This window comes from Homarus americanus, unplaced genomic scaffold (assembly GCF_018991925.1).
Source record: "Homarus americanus isolate GMGI-L3 unplaced genomic scaffold, GMGI_Hamer_2.0 scaffold16630, whole genome shotgun sequence".
Lineage (NCBI taxonomy): Eukaryota > Metazoa > Arthropoda > Malacostraca > Decapoda > Nephropidae > Homarus > Homarus americanus.
Genome location: NW_024723029.1, coordinates 1 through 13,150, shown reverse-complemented (window position 1 = coordinate 13,150; position 13,150 = coordinate 1). Strand labels below are relative to the sequence as shown.

The following is a 13,150-nucleotide window of genomic DNA, read 5'->3' as shown; positions in this document are numbered from 1 at the left end:
AGAATTTTTGGGAGAAGTTGAAAATAAAATGTGTGCGCAAATTGACGGAGGTGTGCAAAATTGCCCTTGCTTAGTGATGAAAGCAGTGATAGAACTGTGGAAAAACATTTGGTTATTGTGGTTAAGTAATTTTGTGGGGCAGTTTTGTGCACAAGGTTACTAGCATTTATTCCTGAACTATATTTCCTGGAGCGCTGACACGTGCATTGTGATGCAAGGTTAGTGTGATAGTGTGAGTTCCCGTCTCAAGGGTGCAAACAAAAACATGATTTTGAAGAAATGATCATGCCACAGTGCAGCTTTAGCGGCATCACATGCCTGCAGTGTTACCATGTTTGTGTGGAAAGATGGGACATGATATTTACAACGTTTTTGCTCACTGCAACAAACGTACATCGCAGTTCCGTGAATAACAAGACTTCACAAACACCAACCACACAATGTTCTGAAACCTAGCCAGACACGCCTAAATGAATGTGTATTACGAATATTAAAGGAATGGAATGCCTTGATTATTTTCATGGAAGACCAAAACTTTGTTCAGAAGAACCTTCAAGCTCATGATATTGTACACACAACGAAGAATCCATTCACCAAAGTGTACCTTGAGTTCCTCTCATTCATCCTGCCTAAGATTCTTAGCTTCAATATGATGTTCAAGTTATCATCAATCATGGTTCATCAACTTCATGACTGCACATAAAAATTGTCCAAAGATCTGTTGGCAACCTACATGAAATAAGTATACTTGAAACAGAGTTGAAATTGAGCACAATTGTTCGCCGAATGCTCACTCCCCTTCCTTTGCTAATTGTTGCTAAAAGGGAATTCACTAGTATATGTGTAAAAAATTTATGATACTGCATTCATGGAAAGCAAGCATCGCTTCAATTTTGGAGGCCCTGCGCTGATTGCTGAAGTAAAGTCTGTATAGCATCTGTAAATTCAGGAAACATCATATCATTTATCAGGGAGATAATGACTCACTTCCTGAGATTTTGGACCCCGTTGAAGAACAGGAGGTGGACGACCAGTGGTGATGCATGCCATAAGATGATGACCTCTCTGGCAACATGGAATTAGTTATTTTCTGGCAGTCATTTAATAATAACAGCAAGTACAGCGCTCTTAGTTTCTGCTCCAAACCAATTTTAAGTATTCCTAATATCAATACTGACTGTGAGTGGATCTTCTCAGAGATGGTGGATCTCTGTCTAAAGACAGCCGAGCGAATCAACTGAACGCAACCCCACTCTTGAAATGTGTGTCTGCCAAGGGAAGGCATCAAGGAAAAGAGTGAGTCTTGTATGAAATTTGAATCTTCAAAGACTGTTCGAAAATTTCGACCCATATAAGTACGAGTAAAATTTAATGCAAGTAGTTATATTACTTTTGCTTAATTATAACTCCACACTTGCTTTCATATTGTTTGCATTAATGAATTGACCCCCTTTACTTCATTAGAATTTGCCTACTGCTACCTTTTGTTATGTATTCTGTATGTGATATCGTTATTGTTTTTTCTGCTTCGAACCCTGAAATAGTTTTGAAACAGTACATATTCAGAGAAAACTGTATTCTGGTGTAATAAAAGTATTGATTGCACACTTAACGTGCATTATTCATTTTAATTTTATAGATACTGTAGTGTGATGTACAGTACCAAACTCTGTTATCAACGGATATAACAGGTTAGCTTTTGAAAACTAATATAAACTGAAAAGAATACAGCGCTCGCCTCCTGTTCTGGTTGTCACGAGTTCGATCTCCGGGTACCGTTCCAGTTTACCAAATGTAGCTGACTTTACAGTTAGGGAAATGAAAGGCGGTGGAGTTGCAGTGGCGGCCACGCTGCGCTCCTTGTATACCAACACGGCTGCGTCTACAATGTGCTTCATCTCGCACAGCTATAATGGGTCACCCTCGGCCTATACTAGGGGTCCCACTTTCACTATCAAAGAAAATGAGAAACATGACGACACGGCACGGAACGTTTATACTGCCGATATGTACTGTTTCCACAAGAATGGGAAGTAATAAATTTGAAATAATCATCACAATGAAGTAAAAAAGAATATTAATATATATATATATATATATATATATATATATATGTGATATCCAGAAATTTCAGAGTAATTTCAAATGCCCCGCCATGAGTGATACTGAGCGTTCAAGGTCATCTGAGGGGAGGGAGCGCTGCCTGCTCGTAGCGAGAGATTGCGGAACTAGGCCTATATGATATTAAATGTGATTTACTGAATTAATAATGATGCGATTCATGAAGTTAAGGGACTATTATTGAATTTGAAATTATTATAGATCGTTTAGCAGTCTGAATAATGTTACGGGTGTCCCAAGGAGTTATTAGTTAGGCGGTAAATATATCACGTAGGCCCAAGCTAACGCCTTGGGGGAGACGCGACGCTGGCTAGGCCCAGTCCCGGAGAGCATTCACACAGACAAGACGTTCCGCCCGTCCATCAGAAATAGTCACGTGGCCTAGTCACCTGTGCTGCGCTATTGCAGTATAACAAGTAAGTCTCATTCGATCTCAGACAGGGTTAGATAGGGCAGTGATAAAGTAAACTAGAGCTAACAGTGAGTTCATTTCAGGGTTTCCGTCAGAACCCACTTGACTGGAGTTGATTGGAGTTGACTGGAGTTGACCGGAGTTGACTGCGGGAGATTGACTGCTGTTGATGATTGAGGGTGGCGATTGTCGCCATTGGACCGATCAGTGTAGGCCTGTCACTGTTTAGCGGGGTAGCAAAGGATCTCTTGAGTGAACGAGTGCTCCCGACAACTAACACGACACGGGACCAGCATCAGCAGTGGGTGATCAGTTCTTACCACTCCGGTGCACAACCCCACATGTCCCGAGCAGCTAGTGAAACCCTCTTGCTAACGGGAAGCTAAAGTTTCTCTCAACTGCGCAAGGTCTGATTGGCTCACTCTCTTCCTGCCCATGGACGCACTGGGAGTACACTGAGGCTATCTGAGTATATTAATGGTCACACACTGAGACCGTGAGTCTAGGACTCTAGGAGATACCTAGAGGAACATTTTATCTTCCTTATCACGGGTGTAGTTAACACCATTCCTCAGACTGATATTATCTTGACGTGTGTAGTTTAATATTTCTTAAATAATTTTGATAGTAGTGTTTTTTTGAATGTTTGTGCCATTAAGTGGAACCAGAGTGATACTGTGATTTGATTCTTTTAATGCCTCTAATTCTTCATAATTCTGATCTCAGGTATAACCTTGTTCCCCAGAGCAGTGGTTAGGTTAGGTTAGGAAGTGTACACCTGTTGGGGTGCTATAATTTTGTTGAGTGATATTATTTTGCTGAAAGCCTTAGGGCCTATTCATTGTAGAGTATTTAATTTCTTATCTTTTATTACCATTCCTCAGTGACTGATATTATTTTGTTGAAGACCCTTAAGGCCTATTCATTGTGGAGTATTTAATTTCTTATTTTTTAGTACCATTTCCTAAGTGACTGATATTATTTTGTGAAAGCCCTTAAGGCCTGTTCATATGTGCAATTAACATTTCTTAATACTTTAAATTTATTGTTGCCTGTGTTTCTAATAATTTCTATGTCATGTATAACTTTTATTCCCCAGAGTAGTGGTTAAAGTTTAAGTTAAGAGGTGCGCATATTGGTGTACCATTATTTGATTGTGTTTGTAGTGTTGGAGGGAATATAAGTGTCTAAATTTTACAGTGTGTCTCATTCATCCCAGTCACAGACGCTATCCTTCCACGGGTCACGGACAGTTCATTTTGTGTAGTAGATTTAAGTGTTCTTGTGCTGGTTCGGGATTTTTCTCAAAGGGGCGCTTCCACTGCCTTTACCATCTATTAAATTTTAATAAACCCCAAGTCAAGTGAGAAATTAAAGTCCAGCAAATTCCGACCGGTTACAAATGGTAGCAGAGCGTAGTTATTTTTATTTCGTGACTGATAGTTCTGTGGTTGGGATAATGAGCGTAATCATGGAGTGGATGGAAACGGTAGAGAGTGTGACCTCAACTCTACTCATGCTCGCCATGGGAATGGGTTTGTTGTGGTTGACGGTGCGGGGTTACTCGGAGAAAAGGAGAGACAGCCCGGGGTTGGTGCGGTTGAGAGAGGAGTTCGTGGAACGTATTGGGAAGCTAGAGGGGAAAATCCGGGGAGAGTACCAGGAACGATTGGAACAGTTAGAAGGGAAGATCAATGGGGAATGTCAGGCATGGGCGAACCAAATCAGGGGGGAGTATGGAGTATATGTACAACAGTTAAGGGGGGAGTACCACACACAATTGCAACAGTTAGAGACGGAACACCAACAACAACTAGCTCTGTTGGGGGATGCACTAGATAGGGTAAAGACACAGTATAAAATACAGCACGATGAGACGATGTGGGAGATGAGGAGACACAATAGTAGAGAGGGAACTAGTCTCGGGGCCGGGTTGACCATGTCCAAGTTCGACGGTAGGCCAGGAATAGAGGTAGGAAAGTGGTTAAGAGAGGTTGACCGAACCCTCAAGCTGCTAGACGGAGACGAAGTCCGTCGAATCCAGTTCGTAATAAGGCATCTTGCGGGGCCTGCGGCAGATCGCGTATACAATGCACGCAGAGACTGGGAAACCGTAGATGAATTAACTTGTTATTTGAAGCAGCAATACGGCGGGCAGACGGCCACGTACGACGCCATTCGGAAGATGATGACGCGGAAACAAGGGAGCAACGAAACGCTTCTTGAATATTACGATGCTATGCTCGATTTAAACGATGAGTTGAACCGCCATGATCATAAATATGATAAGGCCCTGTTGGGAGATGCAATCACTCGGGGGCTCAAGGAGGAACAAAGCCGTATGTGGTTAGTGGATGAGATCAAGAAGTATCCTCACCATAGTCTAGACGAGTGGATCACGGGGCTGAGAGAGGCGGAACAAAAACGAGATGCCGTGAGGGAGGTACCGCTGACTAAAGGAAGAGAGGACGAGCCGCAGACGGGAGGCTCGATTCTCCCGAGGTGCTATGCGTGTGGACAAGAGGGCCACTTCAGTTTCAATTGCCCGAGCAGATCCGGACCAGGAGAGAGTGTCCCAAGGGGATACGTGGCCAATGGCCAGTATCGAGTTGGAAATAACAATCGGAACTGGCGGTCGGGAAATGGTCAAGGCCAGGCAGTCCCCGCCAACCGTTCCTGGCCTCACCAATAGATTCCACCGGCGATGTTATGAATCAAGAGAGAGCGGACCCATGGTCAAGCGTGGTTCGCATGACAAATTTAATCACAACAGAAGGTACCTTAAGGCTGAAAGCAGAGTGTCCTAAGGTCTCGGTGCTGGTAGCGGGTCGTGAAATGTGGGGTTTAGCAGATACTGGGGCAGAAGTGTCGCTAATTGATGAACTTTTCTACCGTCGGGAGCTGGAGCCTGCAGGCGTGGTGTTGCAGCCCACTCGAATAAGGGTAAAAGGGGCGTCAGGGTTTCCAGTGCCGTGTGTGGGGTGTATTCGGGTCACTATGGTCGTATGTGGGGTTGAAGTCACTGATGTGGGGATGTTGGTTTGTCCAGGGATTGAGACCCAGGGTAAGGGGCAATCTCATGTCGGGTTGTTGGGGATGAATGTGCTGGGGGAGGTTGGGGAGATCTGGCCGCACATGTATCACTTGTGCAGGGAAGCCAGGAGCACCGCTCAGTGGGAAAATTGCTTGCATGAGGTTAGGCAGTTATGTGCAATAGAGGCCATCAGCCTGGGGTATTGTATGACGGAGAGGAAGAAAAGCCCAACCATCCCTCCCCGGAGTACTCGGTTGCTGTCAGTATGTGTTCCCTCATTAAGCCAGGTAGCTAACAAAGAAGTAGTGATTGAACCTCTAACCATAGAGGATGAAGGTTGGATGCCTGAGGGTGTGATAGTGTTGCCGACAGCGGTAAGAGTGGTGAGAGGCATGACCCAGGTGTTGGTGGCAAATCTGTCTGATAGTCGTAAGAACTTGAGGGGCAATTGGCGGATTGGGAAAGTGGCTTCTGGGACGGAAGTCGAGGAAGACATCAGTGAAGAGGTGTATGTGAGGACAGTTCAACCGGATGCCCGTACGGAGGTCAAAGTGCACACGGAGGAAATGAATGAGGAACAAGAGAGTGCAGTTAGGTGTTTAATAGAAGAGTTTAGTGATATTTTTGAAGGAGAGGGCCAGCCCATAGGAAAGGCTATTGGGGTTCAGCATGAGATCCCAGTGACCACAGACAGGCCGGTTAGGGTGCCATATCGGAGGATCCCTCCGAACCAGGTACCAGAGGTGAAGCAGCACATTAGCCAGCTGTTAGACCAGGGAGTAATTCAGCATAGTGAGAGTCCGTACTCTGCCGCCATTGTAGTAGTGAGGAAAAAGGACGGGACGCTGAGGTTGTGCATTGACTATCGTGACTTAAATAAGGTCACGGTACGCGATGCGTTTCCTCTGCCTAGGATAAATGAAACTCTAGAATCTCTGACGGGGGCCCAGTTTTTCTCAACGTTTGATCTGGCGGCGGGATATCACCAGATAGAAGTAAAACCTTCAGACCGTCCAAAGACTGCCTTCAGCACAAGCTTCGGACACTTTGAGTACAGGCGACTGCCTATGGGATTGTCAAATAGTCCGGGAACCTTTCAGAGATACATGGAGCGGATTTTAGGGGATAAGATTTTCTCCTCGTTGCTTGTATACCTTGATGATGTGATGGTGTTTTCAAGTACAATAGATCAGCATATAGTCAGATTGAGGGAATTATTTTGCAGGATGAGGGAGAATAACTTAAGATTTAAACCTAAAAAGTGTGAAATAATGGCTTCAAAAGTAAGTTATTTAGGATATCAGGTGTCAGCTGAAGGCATCACAGCTGATCCTGAGAAAATTAGGGTAATAAGAGATTGGCCAGTCCCCCAGACGGTGAAAGATGTGCGGTCTTTTGTAGGGTTCACATCATTTTATAGGAAATTTGTTAAAGGGTTTGCCCAAATAGCTGCTCCACTGCATGCGTTGATGCATGGGAAATCGAAGGATCGGGTAGATAGTGAATGGAGAGAGGAACAGCAACAGGCTTTTGAGAAACTGAAAGACAAGGTGACGCAGACACCAGTGTTGGCTTGCCCAGATTTCACTCAGGAGTTTATATTAGAAACCGATGCAAGTTTTCGTGGGCTAGGTGCGGTGCTGTCCCAGCGGAAGGATGGCAGGTTGCATCCGGTGTGCTATGCGAGTCGGGGCCTGAGGAAATCAGAACGTAACATGAACAACTATAGTTCTCGTAAGTTAGAGATGTTAGCACTCAAATGGGCAGTAGTGGATAAATTCAGGGATTATTTGGCAGGGAAACATTTCACAGTCTATACAGATAACAACCCACTCAGTCACCGCGAGAAGGCTAAACTAGGTGCCGTGGAAAGTAGGTGGAATGCGGATCTCGAGCAGTTTAACTTTACTATAGAGTACAAGCCGGGGAAGAACAACATTGTGGCGGATACTCTATCTAGAATCCCGGCGGAACAGGAGGAGGATAGTGAAGAAGAGTATACAGCGATGCATGTACTAGAGGAGAACGGGGCAGGAAGGAAGGAACTGTGGACGATGGATGGGCTGCGTAAGGAGCAAGAGGGCATGGACTATATGACAAATTTGCGAAGATGGTTGGTGGGAGAGCTGCCAGAGGATGAGGTACAGGTAGAGCTCCAAAATGATGATTTCCGCAAGATGTACCGAGCTAGGAAATCCCTGATCGTAAGAGAAGATGTTGTCTGGCATAGAAGACCCGAAGGGAAGAATCTATGGAGGGAGGTGCCAGTGTTAACTCCAAACTTGCAGGAGGCTTTGACTAGAGCCTGCCACGACGAGTTTGGCCATCAGGGGCGAGATCGCACCCTGTCGCTGGTGCAGGAGCGAGGGTTCTGGTCAGGCATGGGAGAAACAGTGCGAGACTACATAGCCAGCTGCGAGAGGTGTGGAGTAGCAAAAGATGAAGTGCCGAAACCCCAACTGCATTTAGGGACGATTGAAGCTGCCAAACCATTAGAGACACTGGCCGCAGATTTCACCTTGCTGGACAAGCGGCAAGGATTGGAGAATGTCCTGATAATGGTTGACATATACAGTCGTTACACTTGGGCCTTTCCCACCAAAGACCAGAAAGCCTCGACGATTGCAAAGATCCTGGTGAATCGAATCTTCCTGGCAGTGGGTGCACCTGAGCGACTGTTGACCGATCAGGGAAGGAATTTTGGCAGTGCCTTGGTCCGACAAACTTGTGCCACCTTTGGGGTGAAGAAAATAAGGACGTCAGCATATCACCCACAGGGAAATGGTATGGTGGAACGGTTCAATCGAACCCTGCACGGTCTGCTGGCCACCCTCGAGGCAGAGGAAAAGAATAGGTGGCCAGAGCATCTGCCGGCAGTGGTGTCACAATATAACGCGACTCCGCATGCCACGACAGGGTTTTCCCCATTCCTGTTGTTTTACGGGAGAGAACCAAACCTGCCGTTTGACCTCAGGCCGGAAGTAGACCCAGAGCCGGTAGATGAGTGGGTGATGGTGATTAGAGACCGGCAACGAAGATTGCAGGAAGCAGTGGAGATCAATGTTCGGAGACGTAAGGAAATAAATAGAAGAACAAGAGAAGAGAAAGCCCACGAGAGTAGCTGGGAAGTGGGCCAGGAGGTTTTGCTGAGGAACAATGTAAAAATAGGCCGGTGTAAGCTGCAAAACCATTGGTTTGATACGAGATGGCACATTGTTGAGGTCCTAAATCCAAGGCCCGGTTTATATCGCATTGAGCCCAGTGGGGGAGAAGACCTGGAAGCGAGAGTGGAAAACCGGAGCAACTTGAAGGCTGCTCCAACCCTAAGGCATCCGGGAGACCCAGCGATGGATGAATCTGAGGAGGAAGACGAGGAGCCCCCACTCCAGATGAGCAGGATGAAGAGAAGTAGTTCGGAGAGGTCGATCGAGCCTGCAACTGAAAGACGAAGCCGACAAATTACAGTTTAGGTTGCAGGGTAATGAGAAGGGGCAGGTCATCAGAGGGGATTGGAGAGATGGTTAGGTCAGAGATGTGCGTTGAGTAGTGGTTGCTGTCATGAGCGGGATTGAGTTGCTGTAATGAGCGGGATTGAGAGTACGGTTGTAATGTCCAGGGCCTCACTAAGATGGACTGGTACATTGTCAGAGGGTTGGTCTGCCGGCATGAGGTTCGGAGACGTGGACTGAGTATTTTTTTTGACACTGGTTCCTCTTAGTTCAAGGGCCAGGCAAAAGGAGAGCACGCTTGTTTTGGACTGTGTATTTTTTTGACACTGGTTCCTCTTTGTTCAAGGGCCAGGCCAAAGGAGAGCATGTTTGTTTTGGGCTGGTATTAATTTTGACATTGGTTCTCTAGTTAAGGGCCAGGCAAAAGGGGAGCGTGATGTTCTGGTTGGATTGAGTTGGGCTAGGAAGAAATGGAGTTGCTAGCTGCGAGTGGAATAGTACAAAGTTGAAGGTGGGTTCTAAGTTGTTCTCTCAGCACATGAGGGCAGTGCTGTCTTTTTTTTAGGGGGGTCGAGTGTTAGCGGGAGAGAAAAGGAGAGAAGAGAAGACGGGAATGCTGCATTTAGCAAAAGGGGTGAGGTGCAGTCCTTAGAACAAAATTTTAGGGGGGTCGTATGCATGTTTTCTCAGCACATGAGGACAGTGCTGTCTTTTTTAGGGGGGTCGATTGTGATATTCAGAAATTTCAGAGTAATTTCAAATGCCCCGCCATGAGTGATACTGAGCGTTCAAGGTCATCTGAGGGGAGGGAAATGCCCCGCCATGAGTGATACTGAGCGTTCAAGGTCATCTGAGGGGAGAGAGCGCTGCCTGCTCGTAGCGAGAGATTGCGGAACTAGGCCTATATGATATTAAATGTAATTTACCGAATTAATAATGATGTGATTCATGAAGTTAAGGGACTATTATTGAATTTGAAATTATTATAGATCGTTTAGCAGTCTGAATAATGTTACGGGTGTCCCAAGGAGTTATTAGTTAGGCGGTAAATATATCACGTAGGCCCAAGCTAACGCCTTGAGGAGACGCGACGCTGGCTAGGCCCCAGTCCCAGAGAGCATTCACACAGACAAGACGTTCCGCGCGTCCATCACAGAAATAGTCACGTGGCCTAGTCACCTGTGCTGCGCTATTGCAGTATAACAAGTAAGTCTCATTCGATCTCAGACAGGGTTAGATAGGGCAGTGATAAAGTAAACTAGAGCTAACAGTGAGTTCATTTCAGGGTTTCCGTCAGAACCCACTTGACTGGAGTTGACCGGAGTTGACTGCGAGAGATTGACTGCCGTTGATGATTGAGGGTGGCGATTGTCGCCATTGGACCGATCAGTGTAGGCCTGTCACTGTTTAGCGGGGTAGCAAAGGATCTCTTGAGTGAACGAGTGCTCCCGACAACTAACACGACACAGGACCAGCATCAGCAGTGGGTGATCAGTTCTTACCACTCCGGTGCACAACCCCACATGTCCCGAGCAGCTAGTGAAACCCTCTTGCTAACGGGAAGCTAAAGTTTCTCTCAACTGCGCAAGGTCTGATTGGCTCACTCTCTTCCTGCCCATGGACGCACTGGGAGTACACTGAGGCTAGCTGAGTATATTAATGGTCACACACTGAGACCGTGAGTCTAGGACTCTAGGAGATACCTAGAGGAACATTTTATCTTCCTTATCACGGGTGTAGTTAACACCATTCCTCAGACTGATATTATCTTGACGTGTGTAGTTTAATATTTCTTAAATAATTTTGATAGTAGTGTTTTTTGAATGTTTGTGCCATTAAGTGGAACCAGAGTGATACTGTGATTTGATTCTTTTAATGCCTCTAATTCTTCATAATTCTGATCTCAGGTATAACCTTGTTCCCCAGAGCAGTGGTTAGGTTAGGTTAGGAAGTGTACACCTGTTGGGGTGCTATAATTTTGTTGAGTGATATTATTTTGCTGAAAGCCCTTAAGGCCTATTCATTGTAGAGTATTTAATTTCTTATCTTTTATTACCATTCCTCAGTGACTGATATTATTTTGTTGAAGACCCTTAAGGCCTATTCATTGTGGAGTATTTAATTTCTTATTTTTTAGTACCATTTCCTAAGTGACTGATATTATTTTGCTGAAAGCCTTAAGGCCTGTTCATGTGGGCGAGCAACATTTCTTAATACTTCAAATTTATTGTTGCCTGTGTTTCTAATAATTTCTATGTCATGTATAACTTTTATTCCCCAGAGTAGTGTTTAAAGTTTAAGTTAAGAGGTGCGCATATTGGTGTACCATTATTTGATTGTGTTTGTAGTGTTGGAGGAATATAAGTGTCTAAATTTTACAGTGTGTCTCATTCATCCCAGTCACAGACGCTATCCTTCCACGGGTCACGGACAGTTCATTTTTGTAGTAGATTTAAGTGTTCTTATGCTGGTTCGGGATTTTTCTCAAAGGGGCGCTTCCACTGCCTTTACCATCTATTAAATTTTAATAAACCCCAAGTCAAGTGAGAAATTAAAGTCCAGCAAATTCCGACCGGTTACATATATATTTACATATATATATATAGTATATATATATATACAGTATATATATATATATACAGTATATATATATATATATATATATGTATATATATATATATATATATATATATATATATATATATATATATATATATATATATATATATATATATATATATATATATATATATATATATATATTTATATATATATATATTATTATTATTATTATTATTAGGGATAGTAGCCTAATAACAATAGCTTCTACGAATTTTGGGGAAAAACCTCTGACTGACCATAAATGATCATACAGATAAGCATAATAAATATGTATCATTCACTTCATACATAACATAATCTTACCTAACCTACTTTTGGTATAAATAGGCTATTTTATAATTGGATAGTATTATTGTGTGACTTATGAGCAATTGATGTTAATTTTGCGTAGTATTATAAGAAAAGTGGTGGTCCGCCCGGCAGGAATACAGTGGTGGGTGCCCTGCACACTGACGAGGGGCGAGCTATCAACCTGCAGCTGGCGCTGATGCAGGGCTTCCTGTGGTTGGGTTTGCTCTTCCTGGTGTCACTGGGGAAGGCGTGGAGAGACGGTGTGTTCTCCAAGGTGTGGTCTCTGGTCACCATATGTGGTCTCATTGTCCTAATGGTTAACGGGCTGGAGATGGATCAGAGTGACCTCGGTCTCCAGTTCGTCTTCAACTGGAGTAGTAGTGACCTCGGCCGACCCGACATCTGGCTCGACGCGTTCGGACAGGTTTGAAAGGACTCGTTATAATGACGCCGTTGCTCTCATGTTACAAAAGTTATTACAGGTTGATAGCCACCTCTGTTCTAATGCAATACTGATTCTTATCTAAATTATTAGCACCTCGTAATATGTTGATCAAGGCCATCTTCCTCACCTGGGTGTTGGTGTACGATAGGTGATGTGGAGTCTGGGACCAACCTTGGGGCTAGTCATCTCTCGGGCCAGCTACAAGCGATTCAGGGACAGGGTAAGTGACAGTCACCTCCCACACTGTCTTTTGTTTATGTCGGGCTAAGTGTATGTCTGTTTTTATCGACCATCACATAACGTTAGGTTAACCTTGTACTTTATGTAGAAATATTCAACCATCATCTCTCACAAATTTTTATACAGTTGCTGGTATCCTTCACGTCATACTGATATACCGGTATTCATTACTCGTCTACGGTAATCTATCTTCGCAGTTCCTTATCACTGACCAGCTACTGTCTGTAGTAAGAAAGTTTTGAGGCATTTCTTTAAAAGCTGTACACCAAGCAACTGTGCACTTAGTGTCCGTGATATTAAATACTGCACCAATAAATACTGCCCCCATATAAATGTTATTAAAAAAAGGGGGTAAACAATTCAAGATGAATCAATAAGTCGCCTACTCGGCGTTTGTAAGCGATTTCGCAATCAGCATTGTTGTAAAATATGAAGAGCAGATAAATATAACTTATTGTATAATACAGTACATGGCAATGCGAAAACTTAGTAAAAGAAAAAATTAAATGTACACTAAATTCTTGTCTCAAATATGT

General features: G+C 44.2%; 1 protein-coding gene across 1 annotated transcript; it reads left to right on the top strand.

Moving 5' to 3' along the window:
- The first annotated feature begins 12,064 nt into the window (after nt 1–12,064).
- On the top strand, nt 12,065–12,642 carry LOC121863216 (sodium-dependent dopamine transporter-like). The gene is made up of 2 exons (XM_042361699.1): nt 12,065–12,353; nt 12,523–12,642. Exons 1-2 carry the CDS (start codon nt 12,126–12,128, stop codon nt 12,640–12,642), a joined length of 348 nt encoding a protein of 115 aa, XP_042217633.1. The 5' UTR covers nt 12,065–12,125.
- The last annotated feature ends 508 nt before the right edge of the window (nt 12,643–13,150 follow it).

What these genes read in the sequence shown, in the direction of transcription:
- LOC121863216 (XM_042361699.1), top strand. Translation starts at nt 12,126, where the DNA reads ATGCAGGGCTTCCTGTGGTTGGGTTTGCTCTTCCTGGTGTCACTGGGG. An exon ending in GGCTCGACGCGTTCGGACAG is followed by an intron (nt 12,354 to 12,522) that starts GTTTGAAAGGAC and finishes GGTGTACGATAG; the next exon opens with GTGATGTGGAGTCTGGGACC.